Below are 27,549 nucleotides of genomic sequence, written 5' to 3' on the forward strand. Positions count from 1 at the left end.
AAGGTGGATAATAAGTCCTGTAACAGTCAAAGACTTCTGTGTCATTATTATTATTATTAGTTGTAGTAGTATTAATAATAGTATATTTCCATTTCTATCTAATGATCTATCTGTTAATGTTCACCGGATTTAACAGTTGAGTCTGCCTTCATGAAACTTGCATGTGAACTGTCCCTGTGTCTTAACAAAATATGCATCAGTACTACAACTTAAAAAGGTTAATAGATTTATTAACTGCAAAAGAGAAATAATTCAAACAATGAAAAATACATCAACTTGTGATCTATGAGTTTCTATAGGAATACTGGTCCGGTTTTACTATTAGGACTAGTCAAAGTAAACCGGAATAAGGTGTATTGAGCAAGAGTGACACCCTGTGGTTATTGAGGCTAAATGCAAAAACAAAAACCCACCCCTGAACTCCTGTTCCCTTTTCAGACAAATTTAGAGCATGAACATAACTAGGGATAATAATTTAATACTCTTATATATTCAGATGTTGACTATTGCAAATCTACTCTGTCCAACTTGAACCGAGTCGTGTTTTGTCACTTACAGCAGAACATGAATGACATGTATGTAAAAGGACATACAACACAGAACAGACAGGAGCAATCAAAATGCATGTAAACATGAAACTGAAACAACATACATACATACAGAGTTCTGCCTTGGTGCATATTTAACCTATACTACTTAGTACCTGTCACAATTGTCAGTGACATAGGCAGAGCAAGGGGTTGGTTTATTTCAAGTTCGTTAAAAGTATGTTGCTTATGAATGTTATAATAGATCAATGTAAAAGGTGATAAACAATTGGGCCTTGTTGATCTCAAAATGGAAATTTAATTCCTAAAGCTAAACTCAATAATAATTTTTGGAATCAGATATTTTTATGCATGATACTGTCTTTTTGATGATATCCCTATATACACAAAACAATTTTAGCCGATATTTAGGTATAGTTCAGACCTAAAGTCCTTAAAACACTCAATTTAAAGCTTGAGGACGAACGCATTTTTAAAAAAGTCATAAAAAGCCGACTTTCAAGTGTGAGAAATTAGGAAAAAATTAAGAGACTTCAGCTGAGGAGGTCTGTTGATCCAGCGCAAAAAAAAATCCACAAAATTATTTTTTTAAGGCCAGAATTAACCGCTGTTATCTTAGGCAGATATTAAGACCAAAAAATATTGGTTGTAAATGTCGGCAGAAATGTTCTGCTGGTGCTGATATTTTACTTATCAAGCTAATTTCTGCTGATACCACACACACACACACACACACACAGAGTAAGATTAATTTCATGCATGCCCTTGTGAACTTTATGTTTACCGTAGCCTGTAATTAAGGGTGTATCAAGCATTATCAAATAATTTTTTTAATAGTTTATTTTCAAGTTAGTTAAGCCTTAAGGAACTGGACACAACCCTCTACGTAACTAGCAAATTAGCAAGACAAGGCCAAGCTAGGTTTTTACCTGACAAAGATGAGTGGCATAGGTTGCTAGCAAGTCAACTCAACGACAACGTTATTTGCAAACATAAAAGAAACTGGTAAGAAAAGGGAAAATGTGGTTTACCTGGTTGATATTAAGTCCAGTTAAGTCTTTGGTTTTTCAGTCTTCTGACAATTCTGTTTCATTATCTCCATACAGTTTTAAAAATTTCACGCTTGTAAAATGAGGCGGGTCCATACGTTATTTGGGGCAAAACGCAACGTGCGTTTAATTGGTCTGCAATTTTTTATATATAATGTACGCTAGAGAAGTGGTGGTTTTCGGTGATGTTGCAGTAAATTAAAAACGAACTTTAAACTGGCACACTACAGGACACGACACTCGTCGTCGCTGTATGTTAAACCTGCAAAGTGCAACTTTTCATACAGTCTATGGTGCTGACTGCAAAAACTGCCCCATAGAGTTGCTGTCATACTACAATTCCCACGATGCATTGCAGCGAAACAGTCACTATAATGACACATCTTCAACATTAGGAAAAGCTTCCTCCTTGGAAGCGTTTTTGTTTGCTAACCTTGAAGAGAGGTTGGCTCCTTCGTATGTTTAGAGTTATTAGAAGTACCTTGAGTGCTACCGGTCTGAGGAAGTACAGATTGTCAGGCACCAGATGTGTGCTTTAACTGATATACAGCTAGCATTTTAGCTCGCTAAAACAGAGCTGCACAAGCTAGTACGTGCTAACAGTAGCTGCTGAGGAGATCGTAACATTTACCGTTGAAGAGCTAACGTCAGTGGCGAGGAGAGCCGTTGAAAGCGGGGACTGTGGCCGTCAAATCTACCGGATATGTACACAGCAGCATAATGTAAGTAGCTCAGGATGTACCCCTATGCTTGCAGTTTAAAGCGTCTGTTTGGTAAACTGCAGCTGGCTAGCTAAACTTGACAGCTAACTTATCGCCCTGTTTCAAGCTAGCAAGACTAATAAGTGTTTCTCTGTAAACATCGAGCCTCTGGGATTGATCGTTCATCATACCCTTTTTAAAAAACAGATAACATGATGTTATAGTAAGAAATGGTGTCACTGAGTGTATGTAAATGTGCTGGCGTGTTGAATGATATCACGTGAAGTGCCACAGCACAGGAAACATAGCTCGCATATTCTCCAGTTACGAGGTTGTCAGATGTTAATGCTGCATTTTTGTTTATTATCCATATGTGAATTTATGGCAACTTTACGTGGCTCTTGAAGTGTGGTATTTGTGTCAGTGGATACATATAAATAAAGCCACCAAGCCGATATGGATTTGTTGACTTTGTGCTATTAAATTTCCTCAAGTGACCCTTCGTGTGTCAAATAAACAGGTTAGTGAACAAAGACAAATTGATACCAAACAATGTGGATTAGGGCCACGGTGTGGTTTACAGGTCTTTTAAATTGGATCCACTTGACTCACTGAAACCTGCTTTACTTGTATTAATATAGGCTCTTCTTATGCCTGCTGGACTTGCACATACGCGTGGTTTCAATTTTACATTCATAGCATGACAATTTCTAATTCCACTGGGTCAGTCATGAGACATGATCTGATGCCATGCTACAGGTAAAATGACTGCAGAATTGTACAGAATCACCTAAAGTGTTTATATGTATGCCCCTCCCCCATATTTACTCCTTTGGTTAACTCACCTGTTTGTAATTCCAGTTTAGGAGCCAAACTAGTTTTTCAATTTGAATGCAGTTACTTTGTAGCAAAACTATTGCTGACTTCAAAAATGGCAGAGTCCCTAAATCACATATATTTTAAGAAGCCCCTTCAGATTGTTGTTTATTTTGATTCTAAATGCCATTTTAAACTTTTTTTTTTAATTTGAGTTAGTTCAGGGTCCATATGAAGTGACTCCTCTTTACATCACATTTTAGCCAGTTTATTTCTTACAAGAAGGTCCCATAGTGAGATAAATTTCATGCACTTTGGACTGGTTCAACAGAGAGAACGCTTGAAGCCCTCTATACACAATATAGTGGAATAGAGGCAGTTTATAGTGAATGTATTTTCCCTTTGAATACTCTGCAAGTGCTGAGTGTTAAATCAATGAACCATCAATAACCGTAGGTCATGAATAGCTAGGTTAGGCTTGATGTGTACCAAACCAAAACATTCTCTGTTTACATTTCTCTTTATCTCTCCTTTCCCTTTCTCCCCAACAGCAAGTCCAGTTGAGACACTCAAGTAAATGACAAGCTTCAGAGGAAGATGAACACATCTGTCCCTTGGTTTCCCCCAAATCACCCTTGGACTGGGATGGTGTTGTGAGAAAGGAGAAAGGAGGGAAGCACGCAAGGAGATTACAAACAAGAGTCATGAATCTCCATCAGGTCCTCACAGGGGCTGTCAACCCTGGAGACAATTGTTTCTCTGTAGGGAGCGTCAACAATGTGCCATTCACGGTAAGATATGTCAAGCTTTGTAAATATTTTCTTCCCAGCTGTGTATTGTATCTGATTCTAAGCAGGAGGCCAAACTGAACTGTCGGAACAGATTTGGTTCATTGACTTGCTTTTGAGTGGAAAAGCGCAGTATGGAAAAGGTACTGATGCAAAGAAGGCTTTGCCAATTGTATTTTGAGCTATTAGATTGTAAAACAAATTTATATTAAGCATAATATCTTGTACCTGACTTTAAGGGAATCAGGTTTGTGTCAGGTATTTAGTCCATATTTGAAGTACTGGTCAAAGATGAGTAATTTACAGAAGGATCAACTTTGTAAGATTACCAAAGGCAATATGCTGGACACATTTATAAAGAATTTACACTTTCATTAAACCTCATAAAATTGGCTAAATGATTTAAATGGCAACTTGGAGTTGGTATCCCCCTTAACGAGTAAGACGCATTATTGACTTAAAATTTAAGTTGTCACATAAAATACAAGTTTTCATTATGTGAGAGTTTTGCCTCAAAACATAAATAAAAATAGATCAGTTTTCATTACATTTTGTCTAGAATCATGATGTTAATTTATTTACATTCCTAAAATTTGGCATTTCAATGTTAGCTGTTAATTAGCACTACAGTCAAACAACATGAGTATTTAGTGTCTGTTGGCACCAACAAAGATAAAACGGATCAAAATTGGATCAAAATTATGAAGGTTGAGTCAAGGTGGACAAGAGCAAGGCCATATGCAAGAAGTGCAACATGGAGGTAAAATATTATGGGAATACTACTGGTCTAGAGTCAGTTTTTAATGCAAACCATAATATTTTTAATAATGCACCTAGTTTTAAGGTTCCTAGTACAAATTTCAATGCCAGTTCTCTGAGAAACGGTTCCATTTTTTAAGTTATATAGGTACTGTAACTGAAATATCCCTACGTAAATAAATATTGTATCAAATCGCAAATTGAATCAGATTCAAGTCGATTCTCATTTTTTTTTAATTACAATATCAATTCATATAATCCAGAGGTTAATCTTTATATGTAGGCCTGCTCTGCCTCCTAGCGGCTCCTCGTGTGACCAGTCTCGGACTAAGGTTACTGAGGCAGCTTGAAACTTGACCTGTACTCACCTCTAAATTCCTGTAGACTCTTATTTTATTTTGGCTATCTGGGCATGTTATCAATGAGCTTTGTACCATTTCCAACGTTGGTTTACTGATAGCACTTTTATGTTGTTACAAAATAGGTTTTGTTGCTAAATATCCCAACATGAATCGATATCAAATTGAATTGAATCGTGAAACGAATCAAATTGGGACCATGTGGATCGCAGTCGAATCAATTCAGGCAATCAGTGGCAATGCCCGGCCCTATTCAATAGCCTTTGAGATATGGGATATAAATGTAAATATTTTTCCTGTTTTAAATGGCATTGTTCTATAATCTTGTCAAATTCTCTGTATGCTTGTCTAATCTTAGATTAAAAATAGAGTAATTATTTTTATGTCATGATAGCTGCTGTGTTTTAGATCAGTGGTTCTCAGCAGGTTGGTTGGGACCCAAAAGAGGGTTGTGCAGCTGTTTCCCGTGGGTCGCAGGGGGCTGAATGTGTGCCAGGAAAAAATCTGCAGCAAAAGGTTTATGATGTATTAAAGCTCTAAATGGACATACAGAACATCTATACATTTTTTTTTTAGATTTTCTTGGTATGACAAGTAAATTTCAGTCTTTTTCTACAGATTTCAACTTATTTAACCAATTTTTCCTGGATAGCAATGCTGTTTTTTTGCCAAATAATCAGGAAATTCCTCAAAATTACCAAACTTACATGCTGTCTTGGGAAACACAGAGTAAAAAAAATGTATGCCTACTTGTCCTTCTGTAATGACGAGCTTTGTAAAACACGTTTCTTTTGTCCCATCTCATTTGTTTCATTTATGGTCCAAACTGTAACATTTTTTATTGAATACATTTACATGGTTGAACATTTTTATGAATTTGGGTTGGAATTTCTCATAAGGAGATGGTGGTGGTGGGTCTTTGTAAGAACCACTGTTTTAGGTCATACTTAAGAGTGCAAAAGCATCCAGGAACTGCAGGAAGTCCTTTTCAGGTTTCAGGGCTTGTCTGCATGTCTGAAAATACAAAGGCAGTGCATCTGCTCTTGCTTTCAGTCATCTCAAAGGGAACTGTGAGATGCTACTCCCATGCTGTTGAGAGAATGGATCAATAGGAGAACTATTTCTGTTCTCCTGTCCTCTTGTAACAGAGCCGCAGTCACAATGAGCACATATCAGCTCATGTCAAGATCTCCTTCTGAGAGATGCAGAAATAGGGCGTAGAATACTAATCTTATCTGCTTGTACTCCTGAGCTGTCATATGGTGACATGTTTGATGCAGTAGCACTGACTCCAGGACAAGTTTCGTTCAGGTAGTCCTTCATGGAATTCCCTGTGGGTGGATCTGAGTGTCATCTCAATCTCTGTCCCCTTCTGCTGTCTCCTTGTTTCTTAATAGGCCTATGCATCGGGCTGTGATGTGGTGATTTTGGGCAGTGACTTTGAGCGACTGCAAATCATCCCGGGAGCCAAACATGGAAACATCCAGGTCGGCTGTGTCGACTGCTCACTGCAGGGTGGACAGGTAGGAATGATGGAAAGGCTCTGCCATGTTGTGTCCTTAGGCTAATGTGCAACATGTAGGTTCCCAGAAACACCAACCTTTCTGATTTTGTTATAGTATATAAGCATTGAAATTTTCATGAATGTTTGCTTCTAAAAAAATTTTTTGGACCTGCACACAGTGTGTTTGGTTGTACTTTTTGATCAAAGGTCAGAGATGAATAGCAAAGACTTGTTACACAATGCGTTGCCTAAAAACAAGCAACCCAGGATGTGTGCAACACAATAACATTGCGTCATACTTATACCTGACTCTCAATGCAATCATGTGTGAAATATCAAACTGCAAAAACAGGGGATCTGTCAAAAAAGAGAGTGAAAGAACCAACGAAATATATTTTTTGCTGCAGCGTAACGTTGGGGGTGGCAAGATCAATCCAGAGTGAGAGAAGAATTGTACATCTTTTATGAATTCTACCAAAACTTTTTTTCCACCCAGTTCTTTTCAGATTTCTTTGAGATAAGCTGTTGAGCAAGACACTTTTCTGCTGAGCTACGTTTCTCTCCTCTAAGGAATTGTCAGCCTTTAAGAGATTTGTTGGCAACCTCGAAGTCTGTTTTTGATAAACTTGAGCTTCCTGTTATCAACTACAAGTGGTAGAGAAGTCCACCTATTAAAAAGAAGTGGTAATACAGCAGGCACTTTCACAAACGTGATGCCACTGATCATCACTTTAATAGCCCCCAAATGATTTTGGATATTGGCACATACAAAGGGTTTTTGTGATGTGTTTGTAATGTGTTTCTGAAACAAATCTCCAAGCATTTTATTGTTGAATATTTCTGCTTTCTAATGTTTGTAATTGAACCCTCTTCCAAGTCTTGTATCTGTGGCTCAAAGACAAAAAACATGCAAAATGACTGTGTTTACTTTTTGTTTGGTACAGAAATAATCTAAAATAAGACCGGATTAGACTTTGTTTGTTGTCTTGGCAGATTTTCTGGCTCGACTTAATAAGAGAAAAGAAGTTGAGCGGTTTGTCCCAGTTGCAGAGAGTATTTAGAACATGAACGGGGACTTATGCTGTGTTTTTTGATGAGTCATAGGTTTCAAGTTTGGTCTGCATTGTTAAATCAGTATGATTCATACAGTCTTAAATTCAAAACTTTTACAAGTTTAAAAGGGAGATGTTGATGCAAAAGATTTCGGTCCTTTTGGAAGTTTCCTGTTAAGTTTTGGATCTCTACCTGAAAATGATGCTATAAAATCTATCAGCAAAGCTGCTCAAGGTCAACTCTTAATTTCTTCATTGTGTGTTGAGTCGCTGCAGGGTGTGATTATTGTTGAAACAACATCTAGCTAGTGTTCTTACAACATTCGTGGCAGTGATTATAAGAGAGGGATTTTTTATATCTTAAATGCCCTGATCTTCATCAGTTTACACTTTCCAACCTCCAAGGAGTGCTGCATGTTGTAATGGAAGCAAGACATCCTGAATTATTAATGTAGTCACTTTATTCTCATTTCTTCTTAGCAACAATGCTTAATCAAATTAAAAGGGTTTCTAGATATCACTATCAGCCCTAGACTTTTCTCTGGTTATTCTTCGATAACACTGTCAGCCTTGCTTAAATAACAGACTGGCTTTATTTCATTCAAATGAGAACAAAAAATGCTCTCTCAAACCTCCACTACTCCCCTCATGTGATGTTTAATCCAATTCAGTTGGGCTAGAAGTAACCTCACATGCCTCCAGCATGGTCTAACATCTGTGTTGGTATGCTTGCTAGTTCCACTTCACGGCATGCCACTGGGTTTCTTACCATGCTAGCAGAAAGAAAACAGTGTGTGCAAAAACAAACAGTTAGAACAACTGCAACCTGCATAATGCCTCTGCACTTAATTGTATGATGATGTCCAACAGGTTAGACTTTCCTAGAGAGTCTTTGGATGCCTAACAAATATCCAGTCATAATGTAAATGCCTTAAAGGTGTGACGAATCCAGGTAGAGCAACAGAAGAGGGAGAAACCAACACTAACATAATGAAGCACTGTCATTAAAGCAACTGTTGTTCAGTTAAAAAATAAAGGATCACTTTCACTTTAAGACGTTTGCTATAATGTTTTTTTCCTTGTTTTTGAAGGCTACATTTTTTGGTGTTTTTTGTTCATTTTTGTTCACTGATGATGTAGGCAGCTGCTAGAGAGGCAGGAAGGGTGTGTGGGCGATAGGGGGAGAATGCAGTAAAAAGGCCCAAGGCTGGTATTAATCCTGGGTCAGATTGTCAAGAACTTAACCCTGAAATGTTGTGGTGCATAGTCTGGTGATCCAAAGTGGCCAATTTTCTGTTTTAATTTGTTGCAGCATAATTCCACAAATCCAAGCTGTACTTTGTTAAAGTAAGAAAAAAGGAAAATTAATTTTAACCACAAAGGGGGGGGGGGGTAGTTTTTTTTCAATCTCTTAACCAAAATAAGTAGAACAGGTCTGTTCTTTAAGGCTACAGCAAATGGTTAGTTCTTCTACTGTGTAGATGTGTTGTAACTTCATTTTTATTTAAAAATATCATGTTCTAAAAAGAGGATCTGATTCATCATTTTCCTACCATGAGAAACTGTCTGTGCAGAAAGATGTTCAGACTGCTAACGCACATGAAGACTTTTTGTATGCTTTCATCTAATACAAACACATTTGTTCATCTGAGTATATGACCATCTCCTCAGTCACAGTATTCATTATCTGACAGTCGGCATTATTTACCCCAATAGAGACACAGCTTGTATTATCAAACACTCTGACCTTATTATGCCTGGTATTTGTGGTCACTGCCACAGAAATTTCACCCATTTAGTCGTTTTAACATTGTGACAGAGGCTCCCATGGAAAGCACTTGAGCATGTAGACCCTTAATGATATGTGAATGGGATTTGCAAATAGTGTTGACATAAAATGTTGACTTAAAGGCTAATTATAAGCTTAACATATTTTTTTGTTGTTTTTTTTTCTTTCATTTGTGTTGATTTTTCCATAGGCATGTTCTCTTTAGACAAGTCATGGGCTCTTTGTTTGATCCTAATTAGGATCATTATAGACTGATATTCTCTACACATTTACAGGTTCATATTAGTCCTAAATATGTTGGATGACGTGTGGTACTTGCAAGTTTTTTCAGTGGATTCTTTTCATTTTTAGTCAGAAACTGTATTTTGATATTTAGCTTGTTTGTTGCCTTTGCCTTTTTCTGTTAACAGATTGCAGCTTCCTATGGAAGCATCGTGTGTGTCTTCGAGCCTGTTCAGCTCCCATATCAAAAAGACACATCTCAAACTGTGAGTAGCTCACCTTTATCTCCCAGTCACTGTGCGGTCATGAGTGTATCCAGACCAGCTGAGTTCTCTCTCTTTTCACGACTTGATATTTGAAACAGAACAGAATATTGTTCCCACCAACTATCAGACAGTCACCAGAGAGGCCCAAATATTTCAAACACAGATGCACATTCATGCTGACGTATTCTTTGAAGTCTTGCCATGCTAACTGGTTCTCTCCTGTTTCATAGATGGTGCAGGATTCCTAGGTTATCTATGTCTCAGTCTGTTATTGGAGAAGTCAGAACAGTCACAGCAAATGAAAAGATTTTCCACATCTTAAACTCAGCTCAGCCAGTACCTTTTTTATCACACAAACTCCCTGGTGTTTCAGCTGCTGTCTGTCTAATCACATGTGTCTCACATGAGAGCGGCCACACAGTTGGTTCTTATTTTACAGCTGCAACTATACTGTGTGCTAGAGGAAATTATTTTATTTTAAACTTGGCATATTCTTTATCATAAATGTAATAGTTTATGTTGTTGTATGTTTTTGCAGAAGTTGAACTGCCAATGGCAGAAGACTGGTCAATTTGTATTACACTCTATGGTACGGAACCTGTCCTGGCATCCCACAGGTACTTTGATACATAAAACTCTACTGATGTGACACAAAGGAAGTAGAAAACATGTCAAAAAGAAAGTGCTTGATTAATTCTATAATTATATTGTATACATTCATTGCTGTATAGGTTATAATGTAGTTTTTGATCAAATCTTAAAATGACATGTCATGGTTGTTTCTGGCCTAACACATATATTATGTTTGTGTGTATTCAGGCAGCACTCTCCTAACTGGCTCTACAAGCCTTCAGCTGTGGTCTCAGGTTAATGCAGTAAAAGATGTAGCTGAAGACGGAGGCAAACAGGAAGAAATGACCATAAGAGACTCTCAGTCTGCCTGGAGGTGCATCTGGCAGAGCAAGTAAGGATTCAGCAATGCAAAACCTGTACATGATGCTGCCTATGTCTGTGACTTTATCTTACCTTGCCTTGTTCTACCCGAAATGAACTCAAAATTATGGCTTTTTATGAAATACTACCTTTTAAATGAGGAATTCAAAGGACCTTTTCTAATATATTTGTTTTTTAATGTCTGCCAAACCAAATTCTAGACCTGTAATCTATAAATTTATACAAAAAATGTGTAATATATATTGATAATTAATGGAATTGTATTTTGTTTTTTTCTGAAGGACGGCCTCTCCAGTCAGTTTAATTAAGTTTTCTCCCGATGGGGAATTCTTCGCTACTGCTGGACAGGTTTGTGGCTTTTACCTGGAGTTACTCAGTCTTTGAGGATTTCGGTGTAAATCAGTTGAAACAAGTTAAGTTTACGTTGTTGATTTACTTTGCCATCAACACAGACTGCAAGCTTTATTGTACATATAAAGTTACTCACCAGTACTGCTGACCTTTTGGTGTTTTTATTTGAACTTTACTGTGCTACCTTATGCCTTTCACTCAAATCGCCTCACCCCGAGTATGACATCATTTATATCCTTGTTTATCTCTCTTGGGCAGGATGATTGCCTTGTAAAGGTCTGGTACAGCACCAGCAAGTGGAAGTCAGGGGTGTCAAGACTCTTTAAACCTCCAGAGCCCAGTATCAGTGTCCAGGGAGAGCTGGCCTTTTCTTTTGTCTACCTGGCCCATCCTCGCTCTGTCACTGGTTTCTCCTGGAGGAAGACTAGCAAGTACATGCCACGGTATGGACAGCATCACTGCATAATCTTCATGACTGTTTTTCTGCAGCCATGATTTATTTATTCCCAGTACAATTTTTTGATCCATGATGATTCAACAGAGCAAAACATTGAGAAAAGCAGTTTATTCAAATTCTTTGGGGAAAAATTATGTCATGTTTGTCTACACTGCAAATACCAAAATCTAAGCTTGTGTTTTTGTCTAATTTCTTGTGAAAATATCTATTTCACTTAATGTAAGCCACTGTCATTTACAAGTCTAGATAAAAATCTCATCTCAAAATATGAACATTGACTGACAAGACCTGCTTTGCTGGTAGTGAGTTAAAGAAAAGACAAAAATGAATTGCCAGTAAGGCTAGCAAATAAATGACCTTCCTAAATTAGTTAGTACATCTCAAGATATTCAACAAGTAAAATTTACCTGAAGAGTTGGTAGATTTTTTCTTAATATAAGCATATTTTTTTTTACTTTTTATGCTTTGAAATATGATTTCTTTCAATTTGTTTTTTGGTCATATTTGATGGAAAGCTAAAGAGAGACAGGAAATATGGGGAGAGGGAGAGAAGAATGATAGGCACCAGACAGCACCTGGACTAGAATTTGATACATTGCAATGAGGACTGTAGCTTCTGCAGATTGTGTCTGCTCTACTAACTGAGCTAAACTGGCACTGAAAATGTGATTTTTTTTTTTTTTTTAAATCTCATCTTGGGGCTTAAAAAGTGTAACTACTCTGCATGGTTTTTGACTCATAACTGAGTTTTTGCAGTGTACCCATTCAGCAGAATAGACAGGTAATATCCAGCTTTCCAGTTCGTTAGCAGCTCCTTTTTTGTATTTTGTGTATTTAATGATAAGGAGGAGCTCTTTTAAGAAGAATAAATCACAAAAATAACGAGATGCTTTGCAGTGTAACAGTTTCAAACTTAACCATAGCCACGAGCTCTGCCCTGCTTTACAACTTTGCTAACCCTGTTTGACCTTTCACTGTTCTCAGAATGTAATTAAAATGCGACACAGTTCACAGCAGGTTTAACATACAAGAAACTTCCTTTGTGAAAGACAAGAACGTGATTAGTGTTCTGCTACATTCAGCTCATCAGTTAATTTACGACAGTAACACAGTGTAATATTATGAAGAAATTTTTCACACGGCTTATTTGACTTGATAAATCAGGCTTCAGTAAGAAATGAAGCAATGATTCTGGTTGTACTGCCATGTTGATGGCCTGTCAGTGGCTCACTCTATCACTATAACTGTATATTTTTGCTGTTTTTCTTAATTAAAACACTGCTCTGTAATAACTGCTACATCAAGGACAAAATTAGCCTCAGTTTTCTTTATCAGCAGCTTCCCTGTGTTTTTTTTTTTTGTTTTGTTTTTTTAATAGCTTTTTTAAAGGTGTTTCTCCACTGGCCAGTTTTTGATTAGTGCTCTGACCAGCTCTGACAAATCCAATGCCCTCCAGTGGTCTAAAGATGAAACCTCATCATCCTTTGTGCTTTCCCCTTTTCTCTCTTCCCTCTCTCCTAACAGAGGTGCGGTGTGTAACGTTCTGCTCACCTGCTGTAAAGACAGTGTGTGTCGACTTTGGGCTGAGACACTGTTGCCGGGAGACTGCCTCCTTTCAGGTCACAATAACAACCATGCTAGCCAACACAGTGACTCACACAGATGCGCTGACCCTTCTAGGAAAAACAACTGCAATGGAAAGATGCAAGGACGGACATCACAGGAAGTAAGCTTCTCTCATTTTAGTTTTCCTGAGAATAATACACAAAGTTCCATTCAGTTTTATGTGGCAGGGCTTTAACATGCTGGTGACATGAATCCGTTTGAAGCTAGATTTAGCTGAAAGTGCTGACTTTTCTGTTATTTCTTGATGTTCACAGCAGACAATAAAGATCCTCAGCTGATATAGTATGTTTATCTCAATGTTTTGCAGCCACAACATTATTCTGATATTAAAGTAACTAGACAAAGCCATGCAGTTACAGTAGCTAGCACATACTTTGTGTCGTAGAGCTGACACATGCAGACATTATCTGAACACCAGTCAAATCTCCCCCCTCTTCTTTTACCTGTTTGTTTCAGGGAATAGTAAGAGTTTAATAGATCAGTTGTAAATTTAAAAAGATGATGGCAGCATCTAAGGACAGCAGGTTTTGTTTTCATGGGCATAAAGCCCTGTTAAGTTGTGTCAGAACAGCAGGGTTTACAGTGTAAGATAGTCTTGTTCATAGATAATCATCACGTATTAAATCAAATCATTACATCATCTTGACTCCTACGTTTTTCAGATACTAGTTATTTCTACTTTTGTTTCATGAAGTAAAAATGAATCAGTTCCTGTTTCTGCTTTTAATATGATATTAACAGTTTCTTTCTGTCATGTGTGTAGTTAGAAAAAAGAGAGAAAATAGAGGTAGTTCATACTCAATGAAAGCCTGGGTAGATTGAGCTCACTTTAAACTCCACACCTCTGTGATACCATTTAGCTACTGAATAAAGAGGTTCAACAAACATAGAGTGATCTTTTTACAGACCAGTGAAAGCTAAAGTATAAAAATGCAAATGCTGAATCTCTACACCCTGACTTTTAAGTTTATTCAGTTTCACATCCTTCACTGATCAAACGGGGGTGGTTTGTGCCTTTAGCCCTTGCTTTGTATACTTAGCAGACTTTGAAATAAGGTAAATATAAATGTAAGAAAATCCAATTAGAGCCATGTCAATGTCTGCAGTCTACTGTGTCTTGAGTAAATAGTACGGATCTCTGTCAAGTTCAAATGCCCTTAATTAAAGCAGGTAGTAGTCTGGTAATGTGGATGGAGACGGTCTACCCTACCCTCTATTCAGGACACTGTAAACTTAAGATGGATAAACAAGTAATAGATAATCAAGGTATGCATTTTAAAATGTATCTCATTAGATACACATAAAAGAAAGCAAATTAAATTAAGTGAAATAAGTAAGTTTAACAAAAACTGATGCCTTTTATGTAGGAAGGACTTTCAGATTTTTTTAACCAGTTTAGAATGGTGTTAAACTTCTTGGTTAGTGTGGCGGGTACAGTTTTTACAGAGTTACAACTCAAACTGAAGGTTATCACTTGTATCAGAAATATTTTGTTTTTTCCTTTTGGCTCCTTGTTGTGCGGCTGCACAGCGGCTCAGGGGTTAGCACTGTTGCCTCACAGCAAGAAGGTCCCTGGTTCGCTTCCCAGTCAGGGCTTTTTTGTGTGGAGTTTGCATGTTCTCCCCTGTGCATGAGGGTTCTCTCGGGGTACTCTGGCTTCCTACCACCCACAAAACATGCTTGTTAGGTTGACTGATCACTCTAAATTGGCTTTAGGTGTGAATGTGAGTGTGCCTGGTTGTCCGTCTCTATATGTCAGCCCTGTGATTGACTGGCGACCAGTCCAGGGTGAACAGCTGGGATAGGCAGCGGTATAAAAAATGGATGGATGGGCTCCTTGTTGTCATGTAGATCCTGAACTGACAGAATGTCTAATAAGATAAATAAAAAGATGATTTTTTTCAAGAAAATAGTATGATGTCCCTCAATAGAACCCAAATGATGGCGAAAAATTAATCTTGTGGAATAAATACTGTGTAGAAGGTGTAACTTGTTATAATTATGAATGTTTTATTAGTTCTTTACAAATATAATTCAAAATAAATAAAAATAAATAAAATAAATCCCTCTTTCTTTACTATTCAGATGTCATTGCTGTAATTTAAGGAGTGTTGCAGAAAGGTCGAGACAGTCTGAAGAGCATTCTTCTTGAAGAGATGTATCATAAAACTTAAATCAGAGAAGTTCTAGCTAAAACAATTTCATTTTGTCCGAAGCAGAATCATCATGTAAAATGCTTTGTATTTTATAAATCAGAAGTGTTATTAAAAATGTATCAAACTGTATCACAGTGAGAAAATTGTGTACTTTGAAAGCAAAATGCAAGAAACAGCATCATTTTAATGGTGGGAACATAACTTGCAGAGATGCTGTGATAACTGGTTTCCCCCTTTTGGCTGGGCTACTGAACTTCCACCATGGCTAATGTAGGCCATTAGTGTGCTCTGGAGATGAGGGAACAAGAAGCGCCAAAGGAGATGTAAGATCAAAAATCAGAGGCTTAGTAGAGTTTAAAGGGAAAAGTAGTTGGCCATCAAACATGGAAGAGGTTTTTGAAGCTTTTAAAGGCTCAAGACGGGCATCAACGAAGCATATTGGCCTTGTTATGCAATATGTACAACACATTGAACCTCTTTTTTTAACTTGCTCACTGTGTCATGGTTTGTCATGGTTGTCTTTATGCTGAAAGTGGCATACGTTGTTTCTGGCAGTTTAACTAAGTCCAAGACAAGCGTTGTGTTCTTTTAATATGGAGTTCTAAAGGTTTATGGGTCTCACTGGCACTGACGGAGCCCAGGGCACAGTGGATTACAGGAAAAATAGGTATGCAAATTTCTCTACAGTGCCTCGAGGAGAGTCTGTTAGAGTACATGTGTGGAATTATTCATTAAAACTCTCAGACTTTGCTGGATGATTCAGGCAGTGATCTGAGGTTACTCTTCTATTCTGAAGCACCATGGATAACAATACTGAGAGTACTTTATGAAATCCATTTTACGTATAATGTCTAATGAAGTGATAACAGCAGCATTTCTCACAAAATCAATGCTTTTTTTCATTAATAGAGGATCTTTAAAGGACTCCAGTGTTTTGGGATTTCTGTGAATTACATTTTCTTCATGGATGTTTAACCAAATCAGAAGAATTTTTTTGTTTGTTTGTTCATATCAGTTTAATGCACGCATAATAAATCTGCTACCTTCATTTTACAAAAGGCCTCTTTGGGGGTTTGATAACCACACAAGTTTCAATGATAATTTGGGAAATGTAACCTCACAGCTTTGTTTTATTATAATATTAATAATAATAGTAACTTTGTTTGTATAGCACTTTTAAAAACAAGGCAGCGAAACAGCAGCAAGAGAACACTCAAGGCAAAAGAACCTAAACAAGATCAAACCCAACCTTTATATTAAACCCTAACAACATTGTTACCTAGACAACATGAGACATTATTAGAACTAAAACATCCCAAGACATCATAAAAGGGTTAGATTTCACATGAGATCACCAGAACTGAGACAACCTAAGACGTCATAAGAATGAAGACATCCTAAGACGGTCACAGCAGGGGCTGAATTCTGGATTCAGTTCTAACTTGAGGGCCTAACAGGGTCACTTTTTTAACCATAAACTGTCGACCTTATTTCACCAGTAATAAAATATGCAGGGTAATAAAACTTGGCACTGATATTGAAATGTAAAAAAGTTTAAAAGATAAGTTAAAAGACTCAAAATCTAAAGAAGTAAATTTATTAGTCCAAAAAGGTCAAAACATGAAATCGAAAAATAATGTTTTTAAATGGAAAATATATTAGAAAAAAAAAAGTCAAAATCATAAGTTTGAAATGTCAAAATATGAAATAAAGTTTGTAATCATGTACTATAAGTAAAAATATGATTCAATTTTTTAAATTGTGAGTCTAAAAGGTCTAACTATGAGATTATAATGTCAATGTTGAGTTGAAAATATGAGATGAAAATACAAAATGATTAGTTTAAAAGGTCAAAATATGATTTAGAATTTAAAATTATTATGGCTGTCAGTAGATGGCCTCCATCTACTGACAGCCAAGGATAAAAAGGACCAAGGATAAGTTTACATTTTTATACTTGAGGAAATCTGCAGACCTCATTCTGATGGGCCAGTTATAACAGAAATATGTTTCGTTCGGGCCGGATTTAACTGTTACATCAGCCAGATTCGGCCCCAAGCCTTGAAATCGGCACCCCTGTCCTGAGATTTTATCAGAGCCGAGACATCTTAAGAATCCATAAGTAGCTGGCCAACACAGGAGACCAGCAACAAAACCAAGACACCACTTCTTTTTTTTTAAGCAATTGAAAGAGAAGCAACAAGAACTAAAAACATGAAAATTATAAAGAAAAAATAGATTGAAAAGGATAAGTATGAGCCAGTAAAGTGATACAAGCATCAAAGGGGTATAAAAAAAAATCAATAAGATCAGCCTAAATAAAAGATAAATAAAGATCACGGTAAGAAGGAAATCAAAACAATAAGAATAAGAGATATTGAAACACAATAAGAAGAGTAAACAATTTCAAACATGCTAAAAAAATAAGTAATAATGATGATAGTAGTTATGATAATAATAATAATAATAATAATAGCAATAGTAGTAGTAATAGTAATAGTAATAATAAAAGTGGAGATAAAAAAGGTAGAAAGATAATTAAAGGAATAAGAGAGTAAGAAGACAACATCACATAAAAGCGAATGTATAAAAATGAGATTGAAGAAAAAAATTTAAAAAGCTGCATAAAAAATGTGCTTCAAACACAATTATTTTTGAATAATTCTCTCAAGATGCTTTCTCTTCCATATCCTTGGTTTTGATTTATATGAGGCTTCATTCACAACTGCAGAGACACGCCTTGTAGTAAGCATTCAAAGAAGCTTTGCCCAGAATTGCAGGTTTAGCACATTACTGTGAAACAACAACAAAAAAAATCTTACATAACCTAAGTACCGAATTAAGATTTAATTTCGCTTCCCTTTAAACACCTCTCTTGCTCAGCTGCTTGTTTCTCTCTGTCTCCTTGTAAGACAAATTAGGTAGTTAACTTAAATGTCCTTTAAACGTCAATAACATTAAGTAAAACTTCCATCCTGAAGAGAAATGTCTCTTCATTAAAGCAGAGTAGCTCAGCTTTGGCTTGGAGCAAAGAAGTGAAGCACAAGTGGATTTATGCACATCAGCCTCAAAAACAGGTTTAACCTGCAGCACTGTGTCAACCTGTGAGGGATAACAGGGATCTATGGTGTTAAATCAGCCTGTCCTACCCAATGAAAGACTTGTTCCTTTTCAGATTATTTAAAATGTTCTTACTCTATGTGATTCATGAGAGATATATTATGAACTATGGAGAAAACAATAATAAATCCATGGCAGTAGAAATAAAACTGATTAGTTTCCTTTTAGAGTTTTAGCATGTAAGAACTCAAAGTCCCAACACATTTAGAGTTGTGTAATGATTATCCAGCTTCAATAATAAATGTTTTCCTCCCAGTTGAATTTTCAGGAATCACTGCATGCCTCCTTGTATCGAGATGTGCCTCAGCCTTCTTTGACCAGCTGCCTGCCCCACCATCAGAATCGGCACTACAAGCACAAGAGAGTTAGCAGCCACATGCCCCACGCCAACGCTCTCTGCCACTTCCACATTGCTGCCAGCATCAATCCGGCCACAGGTGATGATCCTATTTTGTTGGGAAAAAGTTGTGCTACAAGATAAGCGTATCAAAAACAGAGCATAAGTAGGGCCCTTACAGTAAAGAGAATTGTAAGCTATTCCAGAGCCGCATACTCAAATCTGCTGGAATAAAATCACCAGGATGGGACAGGGCATAACCTCTGAATTCTTACTGAAATAAAATGCTGTTAATCTTGTACATGGCCTGCGGATGTTTATTTAACATCCAGCTAAGTGTTGGTGCTCGGTGAAGCATGCTTAGAGTAATTGTAATGCATTTTCATGTTGTCCTCTGTGTGTTTTTGGCCTAAATCAGGACAAAATGTTGTTGATCCCTATAGCCTTGAGGCTGAGAAGCCTTGCAGGACTTTATTTGTATGCATGAATTTCATTAAGCAAACTTCAAAACATACTCGGATTCATGAAAGTTAGTTTGCTACAGCCAAGGACTTTTGCCCTGCTTGTCCTTTAACCTGTTTTCCTATCATACTTTACCACAGACATTCCTCTGCTGCCCTCCATCACTTCCCTGAGTGGTGTCGATGACGAGGAACCTGGCGGTCCTTTCACTGTCCACTGGCTCAACAACAAAGAGCTTCATTTCACATTAGCAATGGAAGTCTTCCTGCAGCAGCTTCGAGGCAGTCTGGAGCAACAAAACGAATGCTCCCATGAAGGTGCAGAAATATTTTTCACTCGGACATTAACATGTTATTTGAAGGGGTCTGCATACAAAGCTGGAATAACACTGATGGAGAACTTTAATTTGCTTTCTCTTCCAGAGCCTGAAGACGAAGATAACTTTGATGAAGAAGATAATGGTAGCAGACCAAACGACAGCCAAGGACCTGATGCAGTGGAGCTTCCTCTGGCAGCGGTGAAGCATCAGGTAGATGTGCTGCTGGAGGAGTGGAATAAAGGAGCAGACATGCTGTTCAGCATCCATCCCATGGACGGCTCTTTGTTAGTTTGGCATGTAGACTGGTTAGACGAATACCAGCCAGGCATGTTCAGACAAACTCAGGTACGTTCACTGTTAATTGGCATACATTTACACAAAACAATGGAACATGATGCATTGTATTGTCCATGTGTTTTTCCTGATTTAATTACACCAAAGTGTTGATAAAGAAAAGAGAAAATAGATCAGAGAAACAGAAGTTGTATGTATGGAAACTACATACAAAAACAAACATTTTTGTCTATTTATTTTACTTAATTGTTAAATGAGCAATGCAAATGTTGCCTCAACAATTATTTAGGATGATGAGAATGCAACCCAGTCTAGGCAAACAGTGTATTCTGTTCTGACTTTCTGCCATTTTACAAATTTTAGTAACATTCTTTGTACCTGTATACAGAATATTAGTAATATCACTCACAGCGATGTCACACAGCAGTTTTTCTTGGAATCATTGCATTGTAAAGAAAAGACACTAGCAAACAGTTTTTAAAGAGTGGAGTACAGAGGCATATGTCTTCTTCAGAGTACTCATGCTCTGTAGAAGAAGACTGTCTGCCCTCAAACTGTTACATTTAACACAGAAAAAACCCTAGAAATCAACAAGTTTTTAGATTTATGAAGGTATCAAAAAGTCTGTCTTTCAAGTAGTTTTTGATAGAAACATGAAACATGAGGCTATCCTCACATGGTCTTTCTTGGCCTTGCATCATAACTCTTACAGGTGTTTGCATGGCTGGAACAGCCATATGAGTAAATAATTTATTTTGATATGCCATGTAAACAGAAAAATATTAATTTTGGCTTCTTAAAAGCATGTGTGTTTGAGTGCATTTTCAGACTGTCACCATAAATGAAGCAGACCAACCTGTTGCTGTTTTTTTTGCCTTTATTCACAATTGTTACAACTACTCTTGAAATAAATTAATTGTACCATCTCCAAGGTTATGAATCAGTTTCATAGGTGTAACGGTCTACTTATTTTTGGCTTCTTATCCAGCCTGTCTTACAATTTTTATTCTAATAATATGCGACTTTAGAATCCAATTGAAAAGGACCTTGATGAATTTCTATTAGTGTTGAAATAATGAGAACTCTACAGCTTGGCAGTTTGTTAGTCAGGGAAGGTAGCTCAAAGAACCCCTGGTTTTAATTGACATTCAGAGTGATAAGGCCTGTCTGCTTTAATTAGACAAAAACACAGACAGGCTCCTGGTGTTTTAATGATCAGCTTGAATTTGAGAGCCTATTAAAAAAAGCAAGGGAAGAAAGTTATATTCCCTGTGTTGTCATCACTGTCTGAGAGTCCAGTCTCAACCAGCTCAATTTCTGTATGGAGAATGAATAGAAGATTGTAAGCTCTTCGATTTGAGAACCTATGTGTAAGATTAGGTCATAATCTACTGTGTCATCTGTGTCATGATCATATTTACACAGCATGGGCCAGGACAGTTTTCTGATAATTAATGCTTATAGCACGTAGCATAGAGACTTTTGAAATTAACCCAGGGCTGATGTAGATTTCATTGCTGTTTTCTCTTTCTCTTGCAGGTGTCGTTTGTGTCCCGCATCCCTGTAGCGTTCCCTACAGGAGATGCAATCTCCCTCAGCCACAGTGTGGTCATGTATGCCTGCAACAAGAATGTGGATCTGGCAATCCAACATGGCAGACAGCGGCCGCCTGGGAGCACATTGCCTCAAACCAAATCTGCTCTAATAAGCTATGGAGGTCAAGGAAAAGCTGCGCCCAGCAGTAGTCTTCGTCTGAGTATTTTCACCCCCAACGTCCTTATGATCTCCAAACATGCCGACGGCTCCCTGAACCAGTGGGCGGTCTCCTTTGCAGAGGACTCTGCTTTCTCCACTGTGCTCAGTGTCTCTCACAAGTCACGATACTGCGGTCACCGCTTCCACCTCAATGACCTGGCCTGCCACTCAGTGCTCCCTCTCCTCCTCACCACCTCACACCACAACGCCTTGAGGACACCCGATGTAGACAGCATCCTGACTCCTCCAGAAGCCTGCTCCTCTGGTTTTCCTCATTCAACATCTCTTCCCCGTCAGTCAAGGTCCAGCAGGGGTTCTCTGGGTGTGGTATCCCAGGATCCCAATGCCATTTACAGTGAGCTGATTTTATGGAGAGTGGACCCTGTGGGCCCACTGTCTCTGTCCGGAGGGGTTTCTGAACTAGCACGGATAAATTCTCTCCATGCATCAGCCTTTGCTAATGTAGCCTGGCTGCCCACACTCATTCCAAGCAGCTGTTTAGGTGAGCAGATATTTTAAGTGTGTGGAGACATCTTTTATTATTTGTCTTAATAACCAAATATTTAAATTTTTCTTTTTTTTTTTTACGATATGAAAGAGGTGTAGCTTTTGTTTTCCAAATATTTTTTATTATAATCAAATAAGACTGTATTCAGTGAATGTAATTACCATATATGTGTTTTAGAGTTCAAACTAATTATTATCTTGACAATAACTTACCTTTTCTGATATTAAGATATCCAAATTGTGAAGCAACTGTGCCTTTGTAGGTAGAGTCAATTTTCTCTCAACCATAAGATTGTGGGTTTGATCCCCAGCCCAAACAGTCACATGTTGATGTGTCCTTGGGTAGATACTTAACCCCACACTGCCTCCACTGCTGCGTCAGTGGCGTGCAAATTCATATGAATAGGATTAGCTAATACTCTACATAGCAGCCTTCTCAATCAGTTTGTGACAGTGGAGTTAAGGGGTGTAAAAAGGGTAATTTTGACCTGCAGTGTAAGAGTGCTTTGAGTAGTCAAATGACTCTAAAAGCTCTATAAAAGCTAGAGTCATGTCAAAGTCTCAATGATTCCTGTTAATAGATATTGTTTCAAGATTATGCATTATACATACGTTGTTTATATGATGTTGGAAGCAAGTATATTTTGACATGCTTGTCTAATTTGTTAAGATGCACAAAATTATTTGCATAACATCGTCATTAGAAGATAATAACTTAGAAGGTCAGTTTAGTATTAGTAGATGTGAAAACTCCTGCTGATATTTACAGCCCATATACTGGCTGTACATGTCATCAGTATGGGATGGGCATTTCAAAGAAAAGTCACCTACAAGAAAACTCAAAGATCTGGGTATACGAGGTATGGCTGTTAAAAAATTGTTCAGCCCTACTCAAAACATGTTCCTTTGAGCACTGATTTGATCTTAGGAAAAAGGCAAAAGTCACACAGTGTTGGATCAGGTGAAAAGAGAGGGTGATCAAGCACTGTGACTGTTTTAGCAAGAGCACAGTGTGAGCTGTTTTGATGAAGAATGAAATCCCTTTTCCCACAGTTGTGGTCTCTTTCTTCTGGCCCTTTTCTCACATTTTTTCTAGAACTTGTTTTTAATTATGTTGATTCGATGTTGACCCTTCTGGAACCCACTTCTCCAATTTTATACCCTTAATGTCAAAGAAAACAATCAGCATGGCCTTGAATTTAGACTTGCTTTGTTGTGCTTTCTTCATTCTTGGAAATGATGTTTTTTTTTTCCGGTGCACCAACTGCCATTTAGTCTTAAGATCATATTATATGATCCATGTTTCATTGCGAATAATCATTCCTTCTAAAAATGTGGTTTTCCTTCAATTGGCTGCCACTGTCTGCACAAATTTCCTTGCATTTTTATCTGTTGATCAGTAGTCAGAAGTTTTGGGACTACTTTGGCACATGCTTTTGTCATGCCTTCACAAAAATCTATTTAAACATAGGTTTATGTGGCATTCACTTCAATCAGTAGCTAGCAATGAACTAAAGACATCACTATGGGAAACTGACAGCAGTTGTGCATGAATACCCAACTTTTAATATATAACACTCAATGTGACTGTGTCTCATTATTTAATAGCCAAAATTCTATAAGGCCAGCATTAAGCTTGTCGGGTTTTAGGCAGAACTTTGTGTTTATCAGGATGTATGATTGACTGAGTGATATTGATGATTTGGAAATATCACCAGAAAAATCAACATTGCACAACCCAGCTAATGTGCTTTTTATGTATCCCTTATACTCTGAAAACATGCAATAATGCAGACACAACTCTTTCTCTTTTTAGGTGCATACTGTAACTCTCCCAGCGCCTGCTTTGTGGCAAGTGATGGCCACTCTCTCAGGCTGTATCAGGCTGTTATTGAAGCAAAGAAACTCCTGAGTGAGCTCTCCAATCCAGAGATATCAGTAAGTCATCAAACAAGATCTTCAAATTGCATCAAGCCCCAGGGTATAGTAAGCAATGCAATATTTTGTTATTGCCAGCAATATAAACATCAAGGTTTCCCCTGGGGCTCTCGCAGAATCCCTGAGATAATAAGGTGCTGATTATTTACAGCCTTGCCAATTTATTAGTGTCATCTCTGGATTACTTATTAAATGACAAATGAGCACAGCTGGATATGATGCAAGGAAATAAAGGATAAATGTGAAAAGAAATGTAGTTGTTTCTTAAACCCAGTCTACATAATAGACAAAAAATATCTTTATTTCTTTTTTGACTATTCCTTTTTCTTTACATTATCGATCCATCTTCTGAGGCAAAACTGATGAGTTCACTGTTGTTACAGCATTATCTTATGGTGAGTGAGTGATGTGGCAATGTTGCATTTTTCCCACTTTAGAAATATGTTGGGGAGGTGTTCAACATCATCAGTCAGCAGTCTACAGCTAAACCAGGGTGTATTATAGAGCTGGATGCCATCACTGGATTTGTAAGTATTCATAAAGAAGAGGGGAAACTGTGCTCATTTAGGTTCTCGATGGTTTCTCTGATTATGATCTTATTAGTACAGAGACACAGTAAATGTCATATATTATCATAAACTTCTGATATTGAAGATCAATACACTTTATATTAAAGCTATAGGCGTTAAGAGCCTTTGTATTATGAAACATTTTGTTGCAGAGCCATGGTGAAAGGTCAGCCATGATAAAAGCAAAGATGGGTGCAGAGCAAACCTTCTTTCATGCCCTTAGGCTGTTTTTCTTTCTTTCTTTTTTTCTATGATTTATTTTTATGCGTGCATGTGTGTGTGCATTCTTCTGTTAACACAACTTACATCAGTGCATCTGTGTTTTGGCTCTGCAGCCCATGAAGCATGTTGTGATGTGTCTACAGTTGATGTATTTTGATAAAAGCTGCTGTTCTCTGCAGCAGGGGAAGCAGACCCAGCTCCTGCATGTTTTTGAGGAGGATCTGATCCTCGGCAGTGAGAGAACTGAGGGCACACAGGAAACTCCTGATCTTCCTAATACTGGTATTGATTAAGTACTTTATTCCAACACATTGCTTTGAAATTTGCACCACCTCCATTTATTGATTTTTGCACAGTTTATTAATATTCTGTTTGTGTTTGTTTTTCCCTGCAGCTTCCAGTGAGCCAACCTTCTCAGCACGGTTTTTCCTCGTGGTGGTTGAATTGACCCCGGCAGGCCGCTCACTCCTCCACATGTGGCATCTCCACATTGCTGCTCTACCAGTCACTATGGGTGGGTTCTTCAACAAAAGACTTCACAGGATGTCGGAAAAATTGGATTCAGTGCAACACTTGATTCAGAACACACACAATAATAACCAACAGAATTTTTTTGGATTCATTTTATTTAGAAAATAGAAAAAGTAAACTTAAGGTGAATTTGATGTTTCGAACACTGTTCGTGAAGGTAGTTCACCTTTTCTTTTTCCTGTTTTTCTCCCTTCAGATGAGACCATGTCAGAGACTGATGCGAACCCAGCCTCTCCTTTGAACAGCTCTCAGTTTAGTTTTGACATGTTCACTTCCCCAGTACCTCAGAAGACCAAACCCTGCACTTCCAATCTGCAGAGTGCCTGTCGCCTCAGCCTCACAACTCACAGACTGTACAGCCAAGAGATGGCTCTGCCTGAGGGAGTGGAAGCCATCAGTGTCACACCCTCAGCAGGTGAGGGGCAACAAGGACACCAGTGACATAAGACAGTATGCACAACAAACAGAAGAGAAGTGCCAGAGTTTTAGGGACGAGTACATAGTCCAAGATGAAAAAAATATATATTTTGCACCTTAACCAGGGTTGCTGCAGGTTTTAAAAAAAGTATAACATTGGACTTTTGAAATTTAAGGTCATAAAAAGTCTTAATTTTACCTGTGAGAGGTCTTAGATTTTAGAAGGCACATTCCCTAAGACGTGCCTTTAAGCAGTCTTCGTTTTCTAGCTAATTTTTAAAATTTCAGTATATCTTTTTTGCACGTTTGTCCATGTTACAGTTAATGCCATTTACAGCAGTGCCGTCTGTACATAACCTTTTTGTCTGTGTATGTCAGCCCCACCCCTCAATGTGAGCAGGATCAGAGAGAAGCCTTCAGTGTTCCAGAGATATTAGTGAATTCATTTGAAAACAAAAAAGAAGAAATGTCTTCAACCACAAATACAGACTCATCATCACTAAACATTGCCTCAAAAAACATCAGAAAAAAGTAGAAGCAACCTGACAGCTGAACAGTAAGGTTAAAAGTTCTCTGCTCCTGTGTTTATACTCACTTCCTCATGTCAGCATCTCTGTTCCTCTCTTGACCAGTGCACCTTGATATCCAATAAAATGATATTGAGCGCCATATCTTATTATATTCGAGATAAAATCGTGATTTCATGTTAACAAATCAGCACTTATACCAAAGCTCTGAGGTAATGTGATAATGATGATAATTAGACAACAAAAAGCAAGACAAATAATCTGAAAAGCTAAAAAATCAGCCATTGATGGAAAAGACATGTAGCACTAGAAGGCTTCAGTCACACTTTCTAAGTTTTTCAAATTTAAAGCTGTTTCAATAATAAAAAACAAAAAAATTATAAAAGTCACCTTTTATAACATTGACAAGTTAACCTCCTTTTTCTAAAATCTTTAGATTATACTTTTAATTTTTGACTTTATGTAAGGTTGGCTTTTGATAGTTTTTATTTTATGTGTTGAAGCAGTAACAAGCTTCTTTGATGGGATTTTTTTTCTACTCATTTTTAAATGAACATGTGAAAAGCAGCAAAATCAAGCTAACTAGAATGTGAGCTTTATAGAGGAAATGCCAATGTTTTATCTCTAATTATTATTAATATTACTTGACCTTGGATTTCCAACTTAATTTCCACCACAAATTGTTCCATAAATATTCACCAAAGTTCAGGAAATTAAGTGTTTGATGCTCAGAATTTTCTTTGAGGAAGAACCCTCTGACCCCCCCTCTTGTTATTTATCAGTCACTGTGATTAAATAAACCATGTACTGTTGTGAAGCCAAGTCTTTAAACCTCGGGGTGACCAAGTTTCCCGCTCAAAAATGTAAACAAACAGCTTACCCTTATTTTGACAGGTCTTCTCTGAAAAAGTGTTCTTCTTTTTTAATGATTAGAATCAACTTAGCAAACCTGCTAAAATACTTTTGATATGAGTTGACAGTTTCTTGATAGAATACAGGCTTTCGAATGTGTCCGAAATTGTCAAAGCTGGGTTATTAATTACCAGAAAATTTCTTTGTCCTATACCATTTGACTTTTCATAGACAGACCAGTCCTGGTATGGTGTACCAGTGTTAGAAATCTTACACATCTTTCATTTTTGCCAGGCAGAAGA

At 37.5% G+C, this 27,549-nt stretch overlaps 1 protein-coding gene across 4 annotated transcripts in view; it reads left to right on the top strand.

The window, feature by feature from the left end:
* The first annotated feature begins 1,972 nt into the window (after nt 1-1,972).
* The window catches only part of LOC121510100 (dmX-like protein 1), a 78,383-nt gene continuing 52,806 nt past the window's right edge, over nt 1,973-27,549 (top strand). For all 4 annotated transcript variants that reach the window (XM_041788001.1, XM_041788002.1, XM_041788003.1 and 1 more), the window contains exons 1-18: nt 1,973-2,319; nt 3,666-3,905; nt 6,418-6,543; nt 9,776-9,853; nt 10,392-10,470; nt 10,673-10,817; nt 11,089-11,155; nt 11,417-11,601; nt 13,140-13,341; nt 18,774-18,954; nt 19,457-19,633; nt 19,739-19,980; nt 21,469-22,186; nt 24,008-24,129; nt 24,567-24,656; nt 25,100-25,202; nt 25,315-25,434; nt 25,648-25,866. In XM_041788001.1, coding sequence (XP_041643935.1) covers nt 3,819-3,905; nt 6,418-6,543; nt 9,776-9,853; nt 10,392-10,470; nt 10,673-10,817; nt 11,089-11,155; nt 11,417-11,601; nt 13,140-13,341; nt 18,774-18,954; nt 19,457-19,633; nt 19,739-19,980; nt 21,469-22,186; nt 24,008-24,129; nt 24,567-24,656; nt 25,100-25,202; nt 25,315-25,434; nt 25,648-25,866 — 2,941 coding nt within the window. In that variant the 5' untranslated portion in view covers nt 1,973-2,319; nt 3,666-3,818. The remainder of the gene's footprint in view (nt 2,320-3,665; nt 3,906-6,417; nt 6,544-9,775; nt 9,854-10,391; nt 10,471-10,672; nt 10,818-11,088; nt 11,156-11,416; nt 11,602-13,139; nt 13,342-18,773; nt 18,955-19,456; nt 19,634-19,738; nt 19,981-21,468; nt 22,187-24,007; nt 24,130-24,566; nt 24,657-25,099; nt 25,203-25,314; nt 25,435-25,647; nt 25,867-27,549) is intronic.

This window comes from Cheilinus undulatus, linkage group 5, assembly GCF_018320785.1.
Source record: "Cheilinus undulatus linkage group 5, ASM1832078v1, whole genome shotgun sequence".
Lineage (NCBI taxonomy): Eukaryota > Metazoa > Chordata > Actinopteri > Labriformes > Labridae > Cheilinus > Cheilinus undulatus.